At 40.5% G+C, this 17442-nt stretch overlaps 2 protein-coding genes across 10 annotated transcripts in view; both read right to left on the reverse strand.

Annotated features, from left to right (window-relative positions):
- sulf1 (sulfatase 1) overlaps positions 1–11351 on the reverse strand; it is an 82865-nt gene extending 71514 nt beyond the window's left edge. For 3 of the 8 annotated variants that reach the window (XM_037078478.1, XM_037078477.1, XM_037078476.1), the window contains exon 1: positions 11069–11348. The gene's annotated coding sequence lies outside the window, so the exon portion shown is untranslated. Of the gene's footprint in view, positions 1–8562; positions 8740–11068 lie in introns of all 8 variants that reach the window. The other 5 variants (XM_037078475.1, XM_037078472.1, XM_037078474.1 and 2 more) reach the window with 4 other exon arrangements.
- A 3915-nt stretch (positions 11352–15266) lies between these two features.
- The window catches only part of c19h8orf34 (chromosome 19 C8orf34 homolog), a 64095-nt gene continuing 61919 nt past the window's right edge, over positions 15267–17442 (reverse strand). Inside the window, exons 14-15 of one of the 2 annotated variants that reach the window (XM_037079766.1) lie at positions 16498–16582; positions 15267–15729 (exon numbers count right to left, since the gene is read on the reverse strand). In XM_037079766.1, the coding sequence (XP_036935661.1) occupies positions 16503–16582 (80 nt within the window). In that variant the 3' untranslated portion in view covers positions 15267–15729; positions 16498–16502. The remainder of the gene's footprint in view (positions 15730–16497; positions 16583–17442) is intronic. The other variant, XM_037079767.1, reaches the window with a different exon arrangement.

The raw sequence follows: 17442 nt of genomic DNA on the forward strand, positions 1-17442 counted from the left end.
GGGGGAGGGGGGGGGGGTGGGGGGGGGTGGGGGGGTGGTGGAGAGAGGGGATGGGGGCCTGCTCCACCCGGCGGTTTGCTGCTCTCAACAGTCTAACTTTCTCCCACTGACTGTAATGACTCTTCTGCGGGTCTCATTAGGGCCTGACCCAGCACTGGGTTCACCTCCCTGCATGATGTCACATCCAGGCCACAGACATCCCAGTGTTGGATTCAGAGCGCTATAACAAATTACTGACATAACGTCGATCCATACTGCATTATTACTCGTGTCACCTGACAAAAATGACCAATTATTGTATGACAAATTAGTTGGAACTTGTTTGATTTTATTGCATAAATCTCAAGGAAAAAACATCACCAGATAGTTTGGTTTCTTAAATCTAACTGAGAGCAAGCGGTCGCACACACACAACTTGGTTAATGGTCATATGACTTGAAATGGCACTAACTCAACAATCAACTCTGATTAGGCTCTTTTCTGACACACCAAAGTAAGAAACAGTGTCCAGCTGAATGAACTTTTCTTCCTCCTCCCCGACTCCATTTCTGGCTCTACCTCTCCTCTGACAGATAGGTTCAGGGCAGGTCTGGGGGTCGACATCTTGTAACCTGACCCTGCCCGGCGCTTGCTCTCCCTCTCTAATGATCTTGGTGTCACTCCCATTCCAAATGTTGGTTTAACCCGATGTTAATGTGCTCATTTTGCACTTCTGAAACAACGTTCTGTTCCACAGGGTCGAAAATACATCTAGCCTCTGTCACCACTGCCACCCAACTGTGGTTTTTGTGGCACCATCTTACAAAAGAAAGAATGCATTTATACATCTGAAATCATGTATGTTATTGCTTGACAAAGTAGGCAAGACATAGATGTAGGCCAACACTGCTGATACCCTGGGGATAGGAGAGTGTTTCAAAGTTTTTGAAAACCTCCAGTCTGTCTATACACAAAGGTAGTAATACTTCTATAACGCCATCTCTTGCTCAAAGACCAGGCCTGCTTAGGCAAAGTAGAAGCTATACTTGAACGGTTATTGTTAACATCCTCCATTATATACATTGTGCATAACAAAAGAGTTATTGTCTTCATCTAATTATGATAAGTCATTCCATCATGAACTGAAATGAAAACATGTATTTTTAAAAGAGTGCATAGATCAACTGTGCCACCTCACTTCTACAAGATTGGTTTTCAACCCCAACACCAATTCCTACATTCCTAAATGAATAAACAAATAAATTAATGTGCAAAAATTATACTGTAGGAGGGATACCCGGAGCCCCATTGATTGCTCACTCTGTCCAACTATGTTTCCAGGGACAGTTCCAGACCTGTATTGCCATGGAAACTGTCTTGACCTTTCACCCCTGGTCGTGCTACACCTGTCAGCAAGTCACAACTGCACCGTGGATTCCCCGCCCACCCCATTTAACCGTCACTCTCGAACAAGGTCCTGAAATACGTAAACTGCCTCAGTTGGTGCAACAACTCAACCCTGAAGGCAAATGGGAATCTTTAACACACTAGAGCCATCCTTGTCAACACCAAAAGAGCTTAAAACTACAGTAGGTGCCTTTGGTAAGCTTAAGTATTTAGGGATGAGGATTTACTTTTACAGTGGAAGGAGAAATCCCATCAGTACATGACACTGTGTCAATTAGCTTGGTGTAACTTGTACAAGACGACTATCTCTGCATCATCCATCTGTATGTGTCCCTTTTAAAAAGGCAAATTACACTTGGAGCAAATCCCCATTTTCTCTCCTGGACTAGCCACGTTATCATGAAAGACGAAACTTTGTGCCCCTGTGACCCTGGGAGTAATGCTGTCTGGATAATTTAGCTTCTGGCTGGGTCTCCTATAGCAAATGAGTCCCAGGCATGAGGCCAAACAACAAGCAATTAACTAACACCTACTGTATGACAAAGTGAAACATGGACTATGTTACTTTGGTGGATTATGAAACTTTTGTCTGTTTCGATGTTAGCCATTTGTATCTGTGGCATTTCCTGTTGAGAAAATTTAAAACGTATTGACATTGAGAATGTTTTTATACCATTTCTAGTTGATTCCAGTCCATCAACACCTTTATTCACCTAGACTTTTATCTTCTAAAACCAATGTCGTATAATAAGGTAGATTTATCATCCTGTGGTGGGAAAGATCAGCAGACCAGTCATGGAAAATCTGTTTCAGCACTATCTCTCCTATTAATGCGCATTGCTATTAACTTCAGATACACTGAGGTTGCCCTCTACATTAAGCCAAGAACAGTGTCTTGGATGCAATTCATGGAGATGCACTTTGTTTCCCTTCGAAAATGTGCTGCTGTTCTATGAATCTCCCCATGGTTCTTAAGAGAAATGCAGAAGTACTCAGAGTGGAGAGAAACAAACCCAGATGATTTCTATGGTCCAGGCTTTGAAGTTTTATGGTAGTGTGGCTCTACGGAGCCTCAGAGGGCAAGGCCTGGATGCGCCTGAGTTGCATTAGACAACTATGGTACAGACCACCATTTTATATCAATCTACCACATGCTCTGGACACACATGCGCATGGTCAGTAAGTTTATTAGTATCTAAAAACATGTTTTCATTCCCAAAGTCAAAGGAGAGAGCAATTGGTGACAGTATGGGCCATTCACATTATATTGACCTCATCTCAACAAACCCCCACATCCCCACACACAACTTTCGCTGCCCGTCTCCCACATCCTATTCAGACCATGTTGGATGAAAGCCCTAAGTCTTCCCTCATTCAATAAGATGCCTGTCCATTCTAGCTGAGGTTTCCATGTCTCTCCAAACACAGAGAGGCTAGGTCACAAGAAAAATCCACCAGAGAGAAATCCCATCTGTGTCCTCATCCATTCTGCAGGCCTCGACATGAGCAAACAGCTTGCTTTGACCACCCTGGCAACCCTTTTCACTTCACACTGGCAAAAACATTTGAGTCTACACACACATAGACACACACCGAATCAGAGTTCTTGATGGCAGACCCTCATGAATTGAGAGAGATAAACGTTTTAGTAGTTGCAGACAGAACACGACTTCCTGGCTCTTTGTGACGCTGGTAGCAGAGCCATCGGAGAAGCCTGGAAATACTGACAGAGAGAGACCCAATATTATGAACAGGGCAGAGATCTATGGACCAAGATTCTTTGAAAAACATTGTGTTTAAATGGCATGTCTTCAACTATGGCTCAATGAGGATATATTTGATGTTTGCATATGATAATAATCGTCCAGACACACAGACTTGGCTTATTTCAAACCAGGTTCAACAATCTTTAATGTGGTGTACTGAAATAACATATTTAAGATCTGCAGATAAACATTAATGCAAGAAATAGTGGTCTGAAACCAATATCTTTTTATCTTCAATATTTCACTGGTAACTTTAAATGTTTTTTTACTAAGCAAAAGGAGCTTTGAAAATGCTGCCAAGCTATTGTTTAGTCTAAGTTGACTTCGTTACTGTAAAACCTAAATATATTTTCCTATGTTGAAGTCTGACCAGGTCAAAATTTAACAGAACAGGTGCATAATTTCTCAGTGGTCAACCTATTTAAATGCAAAGGCTGCCTGCTTCTCAGTTCAAAGTGCCATTCCTCTTTCAATTACATGTCACACAGACACAGAGCAATGCGATGGGAAAGTTCAGTCCTCAATTGGGGAGTTTGCTTGGACAGATTGGACAAATATTTCTTTTGTGTGGTCGTCTCCTCGCCTCTGTTCGGCCCTGACAGCCACAGAAGAGGGAGTGAACAATCCAAACTGCACTACATTACCGGCTGGGTGGCTGGTCTGTCCAAGACACATGGCTGTCTCACCAGCTGCCTGTATGTTTACACTTCACCACTGACCCAAGGTATCAATTAGGTTTATGGGGGAGAGGAAGCCAATAGTATAGTACAGGCAGAATTCAATTTATAACTATACTACATTTTTCACGTAAAGGTTCTTGCTTCAAAAGAAAACCATGTCTAGATAAACTGCAGAAAGGACAGCAACATGATGAAAAGGTACAATAATCTATTTTGACATCATACTGCAATGAATGAGGACATAAATACAAAGCACCAATTTATTTTCAATGATTACTGTTTTGACATTAACTAGGAACACACTTGGAAAACAGATAAAAACTTCCATCCCTCAATCAAACCACTCTATCTTCTTTTTATTCCAAACAAAACTCCTGACACAGTAAGGCAACTTCAGATGTCCTTTGCACCATATGGGGCCATCTACAGAGTCACAGGCTCTGTAATAGCACACCAACTGCAAGTACAAAACAGCAGCCAAGACCACATGTTGCTGTAAATCAAACCCCGACTGCTCTTTCTCTGTCAGTGTCTGACATCCTGCACTAAAGGGCAGGTGATACCATTATGAACACTTCATAGTCTTGCTCAACATCCTGTCTTTGCAAAGGAGGAGATGGACAGAGGTGGTAAATCTGACCAGGAAGGGGGAATAGAAAGTCTTTATTGATGTTTAAGCCTTTAATTACAAAAAACAAAAAAACAGGACCAAGTAAAAGTGTGACCAACTGCTGAAATTATTTTACTTAGGTGAGTATTTTTAACTGGCAATATACATAATATTTTTGCGTCAAGAAATCATTAGAAAGTAAATATTGATTGCACAGTGTAATGGCTACACAATGATGACACAATTGGCATTCACAAATCCTATAAATCTCACTTTCATTATGCAATTTTGTCTGCCATCAGGCACAAAATTTCCTGGGAAAAGAGGGCTGATTATCAGTCCAGTCAAGCTGGCAGCCTGGTACCATTTCTATCTGCTTTCATGTCTCCATTATAAGCTACCTGAATAAATAGAATAAATAGAGTAAACAATCTGCTTAGTTTTGCTACACTGGCACGGAAAAACCCTGCTTTAACACACTAGAGTTGTTTGTTTCCACTTCAACAACTATAAAAGATCTTGGCTCTTGGATTGCCGAATCTGATTCTTGGGTGTTCATTCAGATCACTTCTCAATTCAAACCTGATTCTTGAATAAATTCATTAAAAAGGGGGCACTACTTTCATCTGTTTTACTTAATTTTCAGGGTTTTGAGGTAAAACATTAATGTTTGTCTGAGGGACAGCATAAAAAAAGTATTCACAACATTCAACATGTAGCATATTTCACGCTCATCTCGCAAAAGGTAATAAGTCATCAAAAGCTTGCAATAGCCACCACTTTTTTTTTGATGAATTTCACTCTTACACTCGAGCTTGTGCCTGCTGTAGAATGGGAGGGTGCTGCAGTGAGCTTGCAGTTGTGCTATTCCTGTTTTGCTCCATCAAGGCTGCATTTATCAACATTCCAAAAAATATATATATATACACAATTTTCATATTTGTGAATCAATTCCAAATTAAGATTATTTTTTTCTTTTTTAATACTACAGTAAGATAAACTCCCTGAGGTTAACTCATGACCCATGGTTGGAATTGGCTGGAACTAATTATAATTTTCATTAACGATTCATCTGACAATTATTTTCTTGACTAACCAATTCATTTTTCAATGTGTAAAATTACCCCAAAAAAGGCCATAATGATCTCCCAGACCCAGAAATGACATCTTCAAATGTTTCATTTGTCTGACCATCCATGAAAAATCAAATTTCCCAATCTCAAAATTCACAATCTAAACAGACACTAAAATGATAGTCTGTATTAAATCCTGTCAGCTGTGAAAATTGTGTGTTTAAGAGGACATTAGGCTATAATTAGAGAACATTTTCTAACCAGGGACTCTTTCAGCAGACCCTAGACATGTGATAACAACATGAGATTAATGACCAGAGCTGGGCCAAGGCTCAACATTAAGGGTCCTACCAACTAGGCATGTCATCACAAATACTCATAAGGAGATCTAGTTAGCCTCCTTCAGCAACATCATCTGTGCCCTCTTGTGGAGGGCTGGCACAGTTCAACCTCCTCACACTTCTTCCCTGCCTGTATCTCCCTGTTTGATCTGTGGCAAAAAGACCACAGCTGCTGGCAATATACATTCTTTAACAGTCATTCTAACCTCTTCTCTAAAGTTGCTCTTCTTTCTTTTCTCCCTCAAAACTGCTGGCAAGTCCCAAGCACCTCTTTGCTTCATGGAAATGTATCAGAGAAACTAGTATCAGCCTCAAAACCCCTCATTGTTTGGCCTAGACTTGAAAGACTTGAAAGACTCTTCAGCGTGCAAAGCCCAACCATGAGCTAAACTCTCAGTGACATCATGGAGGAACACAAAAATTGCCTGGTTATCAAAGATTTCTCTTCATTCATTCATTCACTGGCTATTCTTTGAGATGAGCCAAAATGCAAAATAAATATCAAAAGCAATTTGTAGGGGGGTTCAAAGGCAGATTCTGCCCCAGTGAGATGACGCAAGAGACAGAGGATGATTCAGAGTGTTGATCTTAAAATAAGAACCATTAGAAAATAGAGAGAACATTCAGTACACAGAAGTCATTGGTTGTAATCTTGAAATAATTTTCTTGTAATAAAAAAACGTTTAAGACTAGTATTCAGTTCCAGGACTTAAATCATATGATAAATGCCTCTGTTAGGTTGTTAATGTAAACTTAAGATATCCAAGCTTAATGGATTATAATTGAGCAATGGTTAAGAGAGATTTTCAAAGGTTGTAAATCTGGCTACTTCTCCAGTTCGTTTGAGTAGCATGAACATCAGTGTACTGTCTGTGACAGTCTGTTTAATAAAGGAGGTCCGTTCATGTCTACTCAGGTACAGTTCGCATCAGGTGTGAAAGCAACTGCACCAAAGCACGGAAGAGGCTCTGCTATGACTACTATGCTGTGTGTTGGAGACACAAGTGTTCACTTCTTCTGCATTGTGTACACTGGCGGATCAGTGTACACTATGTGTACTGTACGGAATGACATTACTAATGTGCGTTATGACACAATCATACCTAATGATCTGAAAGGCTAGGAATTTAAATATGTTAACAATGCATTTTTTAGTTTGTTTTTGTCCATTTTGTTTAATAGTTTCACACTTGAAAAACAAACATATACACAAAAGTAAAACAAAAAAAAGATGTACCTCTAATCTTAACAGGAAGCTGTCAGTTTGATTCTTGTAAATATCCTCTCCTTAAAAACAGCCTGCGCTAAAATTTTAAAGAAAATAAGAGGGTTTTTTTGCTTAGCACCAGACTGTTGTTAAAACGGACAGCTTTTGGCTTATGGGCCGGCAGTTGAATGAGTCTGCTGTAAATGATCAAGTGAGCAGACCACTTGATTAATTCTTACATTATAGGATTTCAACGGAGATGGTCTTTAAGAGTACTGGACATGCTCTCTATTAAAGCTTTGATCAGTGTTCTATTCTATCTAGCACTGATGATGTTTCTACCCATTCAGTGGAAAAGTTGTTTTGGATACCAAAAAGTAGTGTTTCCCCCCACATCCAATAAATCTATTTAATTTTCATGTTCGCTCTTGCGCTGCCACCAATGAGATCATGTACCATTAAGTCTGTCTGCATGCTTACCCTACAGCACATTGTATAGGCTCACACATGTGGGTTACACCATTTTACAAGATCATACATTTTTCAACCCAGTTCTCTAGATCTTTGTGGTCCCTACTTAATAAAAGATAAAACACAGTGTGGCTGAAAAAAACACTCCAATGTCGACCACTGAGGTAGACTACCTGCTGTGAAACCTTCTAACACAACATTTTCTTTTGAGTGAAGTCTATTCCCGAGGTTCAAACAGCCCACCGAGGTTTCAGAGGTACTCAATTTGGATAAACACTACATTTACAACCTTTTGATTGAAATGGCTGTAAATAAAACAGAAGTTTAAGCTGTCCTCAGGGTGGATGGAGTGAAAAAACAATCTGGGACAGCTGGTTTAGACATCCAATCATTCTTTGTTCAAAATCATAAAACTGAACCCCAGAAAATGGAAAGCATTTTCTACAGCCAGAGCAAAAACACTTATGACTCAGACAGGATTTCATCCTAGCTTTGCCGTAAAAAGGGAAGAAAGAAATTCATCTTCCTTGTATGTTGATACTTTCAACATCTTAAGCAAATCATGGAGAACTCAGTCACAACAACAAATGTGACTTGTTAATGTTCCGGTCCGTCCATCATGCTTCGGTTCAACCGAGCTAAAGCCAATGTATCATGACCCCTGAATAATTCCATCTCGCATTGCATTGCTGGGAAATTGAGATCAGACTTTTGGCAGTGCTGATCTTTGATGAGGGGAAACAGCGTCATTTTGGTGATTGGGAAGGAAGAGAACCAAACACTTCCAAAGTTACTCACACGGCGACAATTAATCTGTCCTTTGCCATTTCCCCTGCTGTGACCTACAAGCCAGTGGCCCTTAACCATAATCAACTGAGTGAACCTAATGCTGATGACAGGTATGTGCAAAAAGAAAGGCAACAAAAGGCCACTTATACACCACTTTCCAACATAGGGACATGATACCCAGGAGGGGAGAGCGAAGGAAAATAGAAAGGGAAAAGAGCAGCAGGTGTGAAGCAGCTTACAGCCATCAAACTTCTTCTGGCATTAGTACAGACGTTCTCTGGTCACCCCTGGTCAGATATCCATTGGAGGCTATTTAACAGAGCCGATCAGACGGCTCCTCCCCTCCCGACCGGCCAGTAACAGCATCATCATTCAATCCTACTCCACCCTTTTCCTGCATGCTGTCCCTCGGAGTCCTGATGAGGAAACATAGAGACTACAACAGAGATATTATTGCCAAACTAAATTATTCAATATTATTTCTACCGCTTACGCAGTTTTTGTATGAGAGTTTAAGAGCAACGGGTTATCTGGAACCTGTAAGGGTGATTGTTTAAGCGCTTAAGAATTCATTACAGCCAGAAGGGAAGGAAAGGAACAAATGAAAGCAGCATTTTGTGAGGAACACTCTTGAATCTGTTTCAAAGATCACTCCATTATTTAAAGCCGCACAGGCAATGAGCTACCATGGTTTTGCTGAGGGCAGACGGCATAATCAACCAATAAATGTAACCAAAGTGATTAGAAAGTCAGTCCTTATCATACACAGTGCGTTGTAAACAACTGCATCATTTTATGGGATCTGGCAGCCTATACATGACAATTCATTAGCAATTCAAGCCTAAAATCTCTCCAGCTAATATCCAGTAAATATTTTTCACCTCCCTTTAACCAAAGAGACATGACAATCCTTTTACAGGAATATGAATGTGATTAGCATCTGGCTGAAGAACTGATGTTGGTTTGTTGTCGTCGGAATATGTTTGACTGGTTATGTGAATCAGACAGAAGATGATTTCCATTCAATTTTTGGCATGACGGTGAAAAATGTGTTACTACACAGAATAAATAAGGGTGAATCTATAAAAGGTGAGTCAAAAAACTAAAGCTCAACAGATAGATCTAACCCAGCCAACCACTGGCAGACAGCTTTGATTAATTGGTGAAGACATAAAAAAGTACGATGGCAGCCAATTAGAATAAAGCTGCATGAGATCATGTAATAAATCACAGCTTGAGTAAAATGCCATGTGCAGACTCAATAAATTTGCTGCAACTTTATATGTTAATGAAAACATAAAAGACAAAAAAAGGCTCTCTTGGAGCACAGGACAGTGAAACCATCAGCTCCAACGGTGAAACAAAATCCAAGTATAACCGCAGCAGTCGAGGTGTTCCACGTTACCCCAAGGCAGCTCGAGTTTGACATGGAGAGAAGGTAGTTTGATAATAGGTACACATATGATCAGGTTAATGCCCCTTCCACAATATTTTGTTTCAATCCTCTCCAGACAGGAACAAAATAAATCCGCAATCGCAAACATTCCAAGACATGGTGCACCACCAGACCAAGATAATGAGACTAACGTGAGCACAAAGACTCTCTGGACCCAGAGACAAGCACCAAGTCTGGATGAGTCATCTGACCCAGGTCTAAGCCTCACCCACCACAAGGCCTGTGTGTAACACACATACGGCCCAGCCTTTGAAAGGATCCCCAAGCGTCTGCAACACTGACCACATCACGGTAATGGAGAAGAACCATGAATTAGTCTGTGAGAATGAAAAGGGAGATACAGAAAAGACAGCTCAGACTACCATTCCCGCACACTGAGGTCTCACAATTGAACCCGAAAGTGCAGAGTACTCTGGAGACTCCCTGGGCCGCCTGTGACTTTTACAGAGATTTGACAGAAAAGCCTCACAATCAGCCAGAGATCACAATAGGATTTCTGTTTATCCATCCACTATGTAATCCTTTTGGATTTTCCTAACAACTCTTTGGAACAGCATTAAATACATGATGTTCCACAGGGCCATACAAGCCTTCACTAATTCCCAGTAGTGATCGTTTTCTTTCAAACACAACACTCCAAGGGGGGTCAGCCATTTCCATGTCATTTATCACAAACAGTCAGATTGACAACAGGAACTTTACAGAAAAAGCATTAAACAAACAAATGTCTCTACCACTATATCAGGCGTAGTTGTAAAATAAAAGGCAAAGGCCAATAAACTGCCACGGCAAACCAGCTGAAAATGTTAGGAAACCATTCAGCTCGGAAAAACACAACACTTGTTTAATACAGACAGTATGTCCTTCAACACTTGTGCACAAGTGCTGCCAAGCCCAACAGCCTCAACTATCCACACAACAATGATGGATATCTTCTGGTTTACAATGTCGGGGTAAAGATGGTCAAAGACTATTTTCATTCTGCCGCCTGAGGTTTCAAATGCTCATGCTCTGTGGGGGAAATGGATTTAAGATGTGTTGTTGTTACCTAAAAAAAAATGTTGGATGGATAATTAATGCTATCACAGAATAAGTTGAGACTGGCATGTAGCTACAAAAGCTAATTCAACTCCATGTTTTGATGTCTCTTGTTCAACAATTACAATATGGGTTCTCTATTAAGTTTACTACATGATTGAATATTACATGTGTCTTACTGGGAAATTAACTAACATTTTAAATGGCAAACGAACCAACAAACAGCATAAAGTTAGCTTAACCTAGCTTACCTTCACAACGTCCCTCCACTGGCAACTTGAACGTGTCTCTGGCCTCGACGTTTTTCAGCTGATAAAACTTTAATTACGTAGCTAGTAGCGCGTTTGTCTCTTGTTAAATTACCAGCAAAATGTTTTAAAAGATTCTGTGAGTCGCCGAACACTTGCCGCTGTTTTCATGACAGTCTGAGAAACAGCCAAATGCGCAGGTTGTGCAGATGAAGGTATTTTAGCCATTAATCCAACTTGTACACTCAAATTAAAATGGCGGCCGGAAGTGGGCAGCAATAAGCCTTCACTGCTTCAAGCCTTTCATCAAGAAGGAAATGAGGCATCACTTTTTGGCATATTTCACAAGTAGGGACATTTCCTCCTGCCACGTTTAGCTGAAGAAACAGATTTTAAACAAGATTTTTTTTCATTAGTGTGCGGCGGATAATTTCTTTTTCATACTGGCTGGAAGGTCTCTCACAAATCTGGAAATGTCTTCAAAGCAGCAGCCCATTTTGTCAAACAACCTGTGCTTTCTGCTTTGTGTCTCTTTGATTTGAAAGTAGTTTTTACTGCAAAATAAAAATTAAAAAAAAAAAAAAAGTTCACTTAAAACTGTACCACCGCCCCCTCAATCAAGCTTAATCCTATATCAAACTTGATATATACACACACACTAAGGCACATTTTGACCACATAGTGATCGGAAACGGCAAATGATGACTTTGTGAACAAAAAAAAAAAAAGAAGCAAATCCTATGAAGCTTTGATAGGGTGTTACCTCCTCTAAAGTGTAATGCACACTGTCACCCTACCTTATTGGTCAATCATGGTCATTTAAGGCTATACAGCTGAAATAAATATTGACTCTTTCTATGATTCTTATTAATCATCAGTTCCCCAAATGCTAAAGGGTTAATGAAATACATTCCTAAGACTGGAGTAATGGTAGACCAGTTATTCCAGTGGCGCACAGCAGTTTAATACTTCTGTGCACACGAACAATTCAGCTCAAACAACAAGATATGACATTGGTCAGTCTCGTACTGTTAATTTTGGATTTTTACTGCATCTATGAATGTTTATTTCTACACATTTTCTAAAACAAAGTGAACTGCTGTAGCGCAGAATCCCTTCAAATAGTGGTACAGCCACAATTTAACTTACATGTTGTTGACAGATGTGAAGAAGTTAACAGCTAAATAACAGTGGAGGCTGATTTCATTAGAGTGCTGTGAGCACAGGCAGTTCACTTGAAAGAACACCAAAACAAAATCCAGATTGTTGATTATGTTTTAAATTACCATGAAATTCAACCACACAAACCCTCGGCTGGTCGCGCAGAGGAGCTCTCACGAAAAGCGTTTAATAAAGATCTTCTCCATAATCAAACATGGTACAGTGGGATTGTATTTATTCAGATTGCAATCTCTCAACATAGGCAGAAAAATATATGGACAAAAATGTGTCAACATAAGTCTGCCTTTTCTTTTTTGAGCAGTGTGTGATACTGACTTTAGATGCCTTCAAAGCATACCTCTCTTCCACCATAGATTTATTTGTGCTGTACGTCAGGGTACGTCCCAGTCTGTTCAGTTGTAAATTAAGACCTGGGTCAGTCTGCTGACCATTGATGGTGGTCCAGATCTCCCAGTAAGTACAGTGATGTCTGCCGCTGTTCCTGGGTGGCCCCAGCAGTTGCTTTGAATGGGCCTGTCTGCACAGTAAACATACTTTAAGAAGATATTGGGGGTTCATACTCCAGGGAGATGGTATTAATGTTATGAAACTCGATCTGCCTGATCCTCAGGAACATGACACATGTGATTGATAAAGATGCTGTGTGAGCTGAATGATAATATATGAAGAATCATAATCATCTTTGGAAAAATCAAGAAGTCATATGGCTGTAATCAGACATATGATAGAAGTTGTGGCAGGAAGAAGTATCAGTAATGGTCACACCATTTCATCTTTATAAGTTGTGACATGCTGAGACATTCACAGATACACAGAAGGGAGGAAAAGCATCAGAGCGCTGTCTTTGTGTGACATCTGTGGCAGTAATTTAAGTCTTCATCGCCCAAAGTGTCTTGTCATATTCCAGACCTCCTCATGCCTTGATATTTTGCTGACATAACAAATGAAAAACTGAAGGAGACATGTGAACTCAGAGAAAATATTGATAGTATAAACGGAGTCAGTGTGCTGGTGATATGTGGAACAAGAACAGATGGCAATCATACTCTCAAATCCAACAAAGTGAAAATGGAATATGAAAATGTGAAAATTGTAATTTCCCCCTTCTCTGACAAGAAAATATTGTTTATAGTGATATAAAGATTATATTAAGGCACCACTCTGACGCGATTATGCCATGCCCTCACATTCTTCCACAGATCTTTCGAAACCACATCCCTTTCCAATGAGCACATGATGTGCTAAAATACATGGGACATGAATCCACATACCATGTTTTACAGGATGGGGTTTTCAGTGATTAGTCTTCTCACACATCCTTTCACAGGAATCGGCCTCAGTGAAATGAGAGCGGAGAGTCGAGTACTTTTGTTGACCACATCCCGAGAGACAGACTGAAAAGTTGGCACTGTAGGGTGTACCATACCACAGAACTCAGCAGGGTTCGAATGGAGGGATCAGGCTGTGTCGGGCTGGAGGGTGTGCTCATCGCCTGTGTGTGTGTGGGTGTGTGTGTGTGTGTCTCTCTCTCTCTCTCTCTCTCTCTCTCTCTCTTTAGATGACGTCGTAGACAACCACAGTTTAACCAACACGTGCCCAGGCAAACACACAGGAGAAATGTAGTCATGGTCAGAACAGATTTCGATTCGTCTGTCAGCACCACAGTACATGTGACACACAGTTAGAGGTATCGTGTATCTAGGAAAGACTGGATTAAACAGACACTGTGTTGAGGCAGTTTTAGTCAACAATGTATTTTTCAATGAAACAGCGGATGAGTGTTTTTGCGTTTGTACAACCCAAATTCCATAAAAGTTGGGACACTGGGTAAAAAAACAAAACATGCGATTATTTGCTAATTGTGTTTGACATGTACTCAATTGGAAACAGTGCAAAAGTGACATATTTAATGTTTAAACTCATATTTTTTGTGTAAAATATGCTTTATCTGAATTTGATGCTAGCAACATGTTGCAAACAGTTTAAACTGGGGGAACAAAAGACTGGAGTACTCTAAAAACACCTGTTGTAACATTCCAAAGGTAAAGAGGTTTATTTGCAACAGCTGATATTATCATGATTGGGTATGAAAAGGGCATCCTCCAAAGGCTTGGGGGCAAAAATCTGGTCTCAATATTGGAGGGGGCAATTACATGAAATTTTTTCAAGGGCAAATCCAGAGGAGCGCACTAAAAGTAATGCTGTAGCTTTGCTAACGAACACTATGTCACCCAGCCAGCTGAGGAACACTAGGTTGAGTTGGCAGCTTCGCTTTTTGACACAAAAAGACTCTTTTCACGCCAGACACTCTGGCTCATCAAAGCAGGAGAGGCACAGGTGGACTTCATAACATTAATGATGGCTGCATTCCATTCAGGTGAGCCAGTTTCAAGGCAGTAGTATTGTGCGTGCTCACTCATGCTGGGACACTTAATAGAATGGAGCCTTCGTTAATATTATTGGTCACACCTGTGCTTATGTCTGCCCTGAAAAGGGTCCATTCAAACAGCTGCAAATACGGTTACTGTCTAGCTAGCAAACATAAGCTAGTGAGACATGTAATTTAATGCATTGTGACCATTATATGTGTCTTATTGAATTGTAAGTGTACAACATATCCTTTGTTCAGATTAATTTCTTGGAGGTCAGCCGCCAATTACTCTTCAAACCCAGAAATGTTGTTTTATGCAGCTATAATCTCCACAAGTGCTTTCATTGCATATTATTGACATTACAGAGTCGTGTTTCCTGGAATGTACAGCGATAACTTGTTCACAGGTAAAGACTGGTCGAGGTTCACCACTTTGGGAAACACATGACTGTATGGATGATATTACTACAAGGGCTGGGGAACACTTTTTTTAAAAAAAAAAAACTGCGGTAAGTAAATACATTTCCAAATGATTGCATTATGTTGTTTCTTTTTACACAGTGTCTCAAGCTCTTTGGAACTAGGATTGTACATAGGATCTAAATATGTACATAAAGTGGAATACATTAAGGTCAAAAATCAAATGAGGACAAGTGCACCAAGTCATTTTAATTAATATAACAGCATTCCTTGTATTCCCTCCACAACTTGCGTATTTGCGATTTGTAAAACACTACATCTTTTAACAGTGCATATCAATTAATGTTTTCCTAACATGGGTGTGCTGCCCTCACAATGGGAATATGCCTAGAAAAAGAGTCCGTCAACAACAAAATGCATCTGTTTCAGGACTCCACATGGAAGTTCAATAGCATGCTAGAGAGCAAACAAAAATAAATGTTATATTCCATACTCTGAAGTTATATTTTCACATTTTATCATACAGTTACAGTACAATGTTTATGAAATATCTGTGAAAAAGTATACAATCTTTTTTTGTCATTCATATGAATTATAAAAAATAATTGTCTCTGTACACATATTCAAAATGTCCAGTGGTTTGCATAATAGTTTGATGGGATCAATGTCTCTGGTCTTCGTCACTATAGGCCTGTGAAAAATGACAGACATAAACATCAGTCTCCTAGAAACCAAAATCAGACACATTTAACCACTAATAAGAATAATGACCGGGGTAATCACTCTGAAACGGCCATTTAATATTTGAACATGTCATAGACAAACATGAGGTGGAAAATGAGGCCTGCTGCTGCTGCCCAGTATAGGCTCCAACGACCATATTTCACAATAACTTCTGGGAGAGCAGTGATTGGGGTGACTTAAGCAGCAAGCTTTGAGTTTGGTTGCTGTGGCAATACGCTGGCCTCTCTGATAGCCAAGCAGCAGCAGCAACAGCACGCTCTCAGATCTCCCTCCAGACTGGCACACTGACACTGGGAACTGTGGGCACCTCCAGAGCCACAAGAAGGAGAACCGCAGACAACCTCAAACCAGACAGACTTTCTCCTTCTCCCAAATGTTGACGCTGAGCGCTGACGCTGTCTGCTGCGTGTAAACTCAGAACCCAAGTGACTTAATGGAACTGGGCAACAGCGTTCCCGTCTCCACACATGGCCAGCCTCCACCAATCACATTTCAGAGCCGCTGTGCCCTCCATTTAGCCTGTAACTGTAATTGAATGGACCATAAATGAAGGTGGAGGCTTCTACAGCAAGTCGCCAATTGGTGGTTATTTGGGTAACATGTTGTGGCTCTGCAAATGAGGTCATTGACAGACATTGAGGCTCTCTAGACTGAACAGACAGTTGCATACAACAGCAAAACTGGTTTCTTGTGATTCAAGTGATGGCGCACATACTGGGGTTAGTCGGTCTCTGTGGGGTTGAGACGGCTCAGATTCTCACCTGAAAACACAGATCTCTTGTTGGCATCTCGTGCACCACCTGTAAAAAAAAAAACAAAACAGAATATTCTTACATCCATTTAAGTCCAGATGAAATGAAAAATGCATTTTTTTAAATCCCCTTTAGAGTTGGCAATGTAACGTACAGATTAACTTCCACTGTACGGTTCTTTGTAATTCATTAATGTGCTGAGTGGGACAACCACAGGCATTAACAACAAAAGGCTTAAGAGTGAGAATGAGGACAGACTGCTTTCATCCCCACTGTGGTATGTGTGGTTGTTCCATTGTGGAAGTTTATAGAATAACAGGAAATAGCTATGGATTTTTTTCCTCATTATTTAGCTCTCACCACACTTGGCGCCAGCTAAGTCACATCTGTTGTGATACTGAGAACAGGGTGTCACTGCGCTAATAAGGCGAGCCCCACCCCATTCACAGACACACATGGACATACAGGTACATGGCTGGACTTAAACATTAAGAACAAAATGGCTCATGGACAAGATTTGGTCAGTGGTGAGTGAGTAGGCAATACAAGATGTGTCTGATTGCTACCCAGTTCCTCTTGGTTCTTTCCTGTTTGTAGATTATACTTTAAGACGTTGTCTCTATGTGATTCAGCCATTTCATAGGTCAAAAATTACCCCTGAAAAATCTGATTAAGGGTGGAAAATGCTCTCTGAAAACAATTTGGATGTCATACCCTGACTAATACAATCACTCACACACTTAGTACACACACTTACACATGCACACACACACACAAACATACAAACCAGATTTCAGCAAACAGTCCTGTGGGCCCTCTCTCACGCCAAAAAGTGCTTTGTCACGTCTTGTGGCTGTTGGGTCTCTTTCCTCCGTCAGTCTCTCCCTCCCTGTGTCTGAGCCACCTCT

This window comes from Acanthopagrus latus, chromosome 19 (genome assembly GCF_904848185.1).
Source record: "Acanthopagrus latus isolate v.2019 chromosome 19, fAcaLat1.1, whole genome shotgun sequence".
Classification (NCBI taxonomy): Eukaryota; Metazoa; Chordata; class Actinopteri; order Spariformes; family Sparidae; genus Acanthopagrus; species Acanthopagrus latus.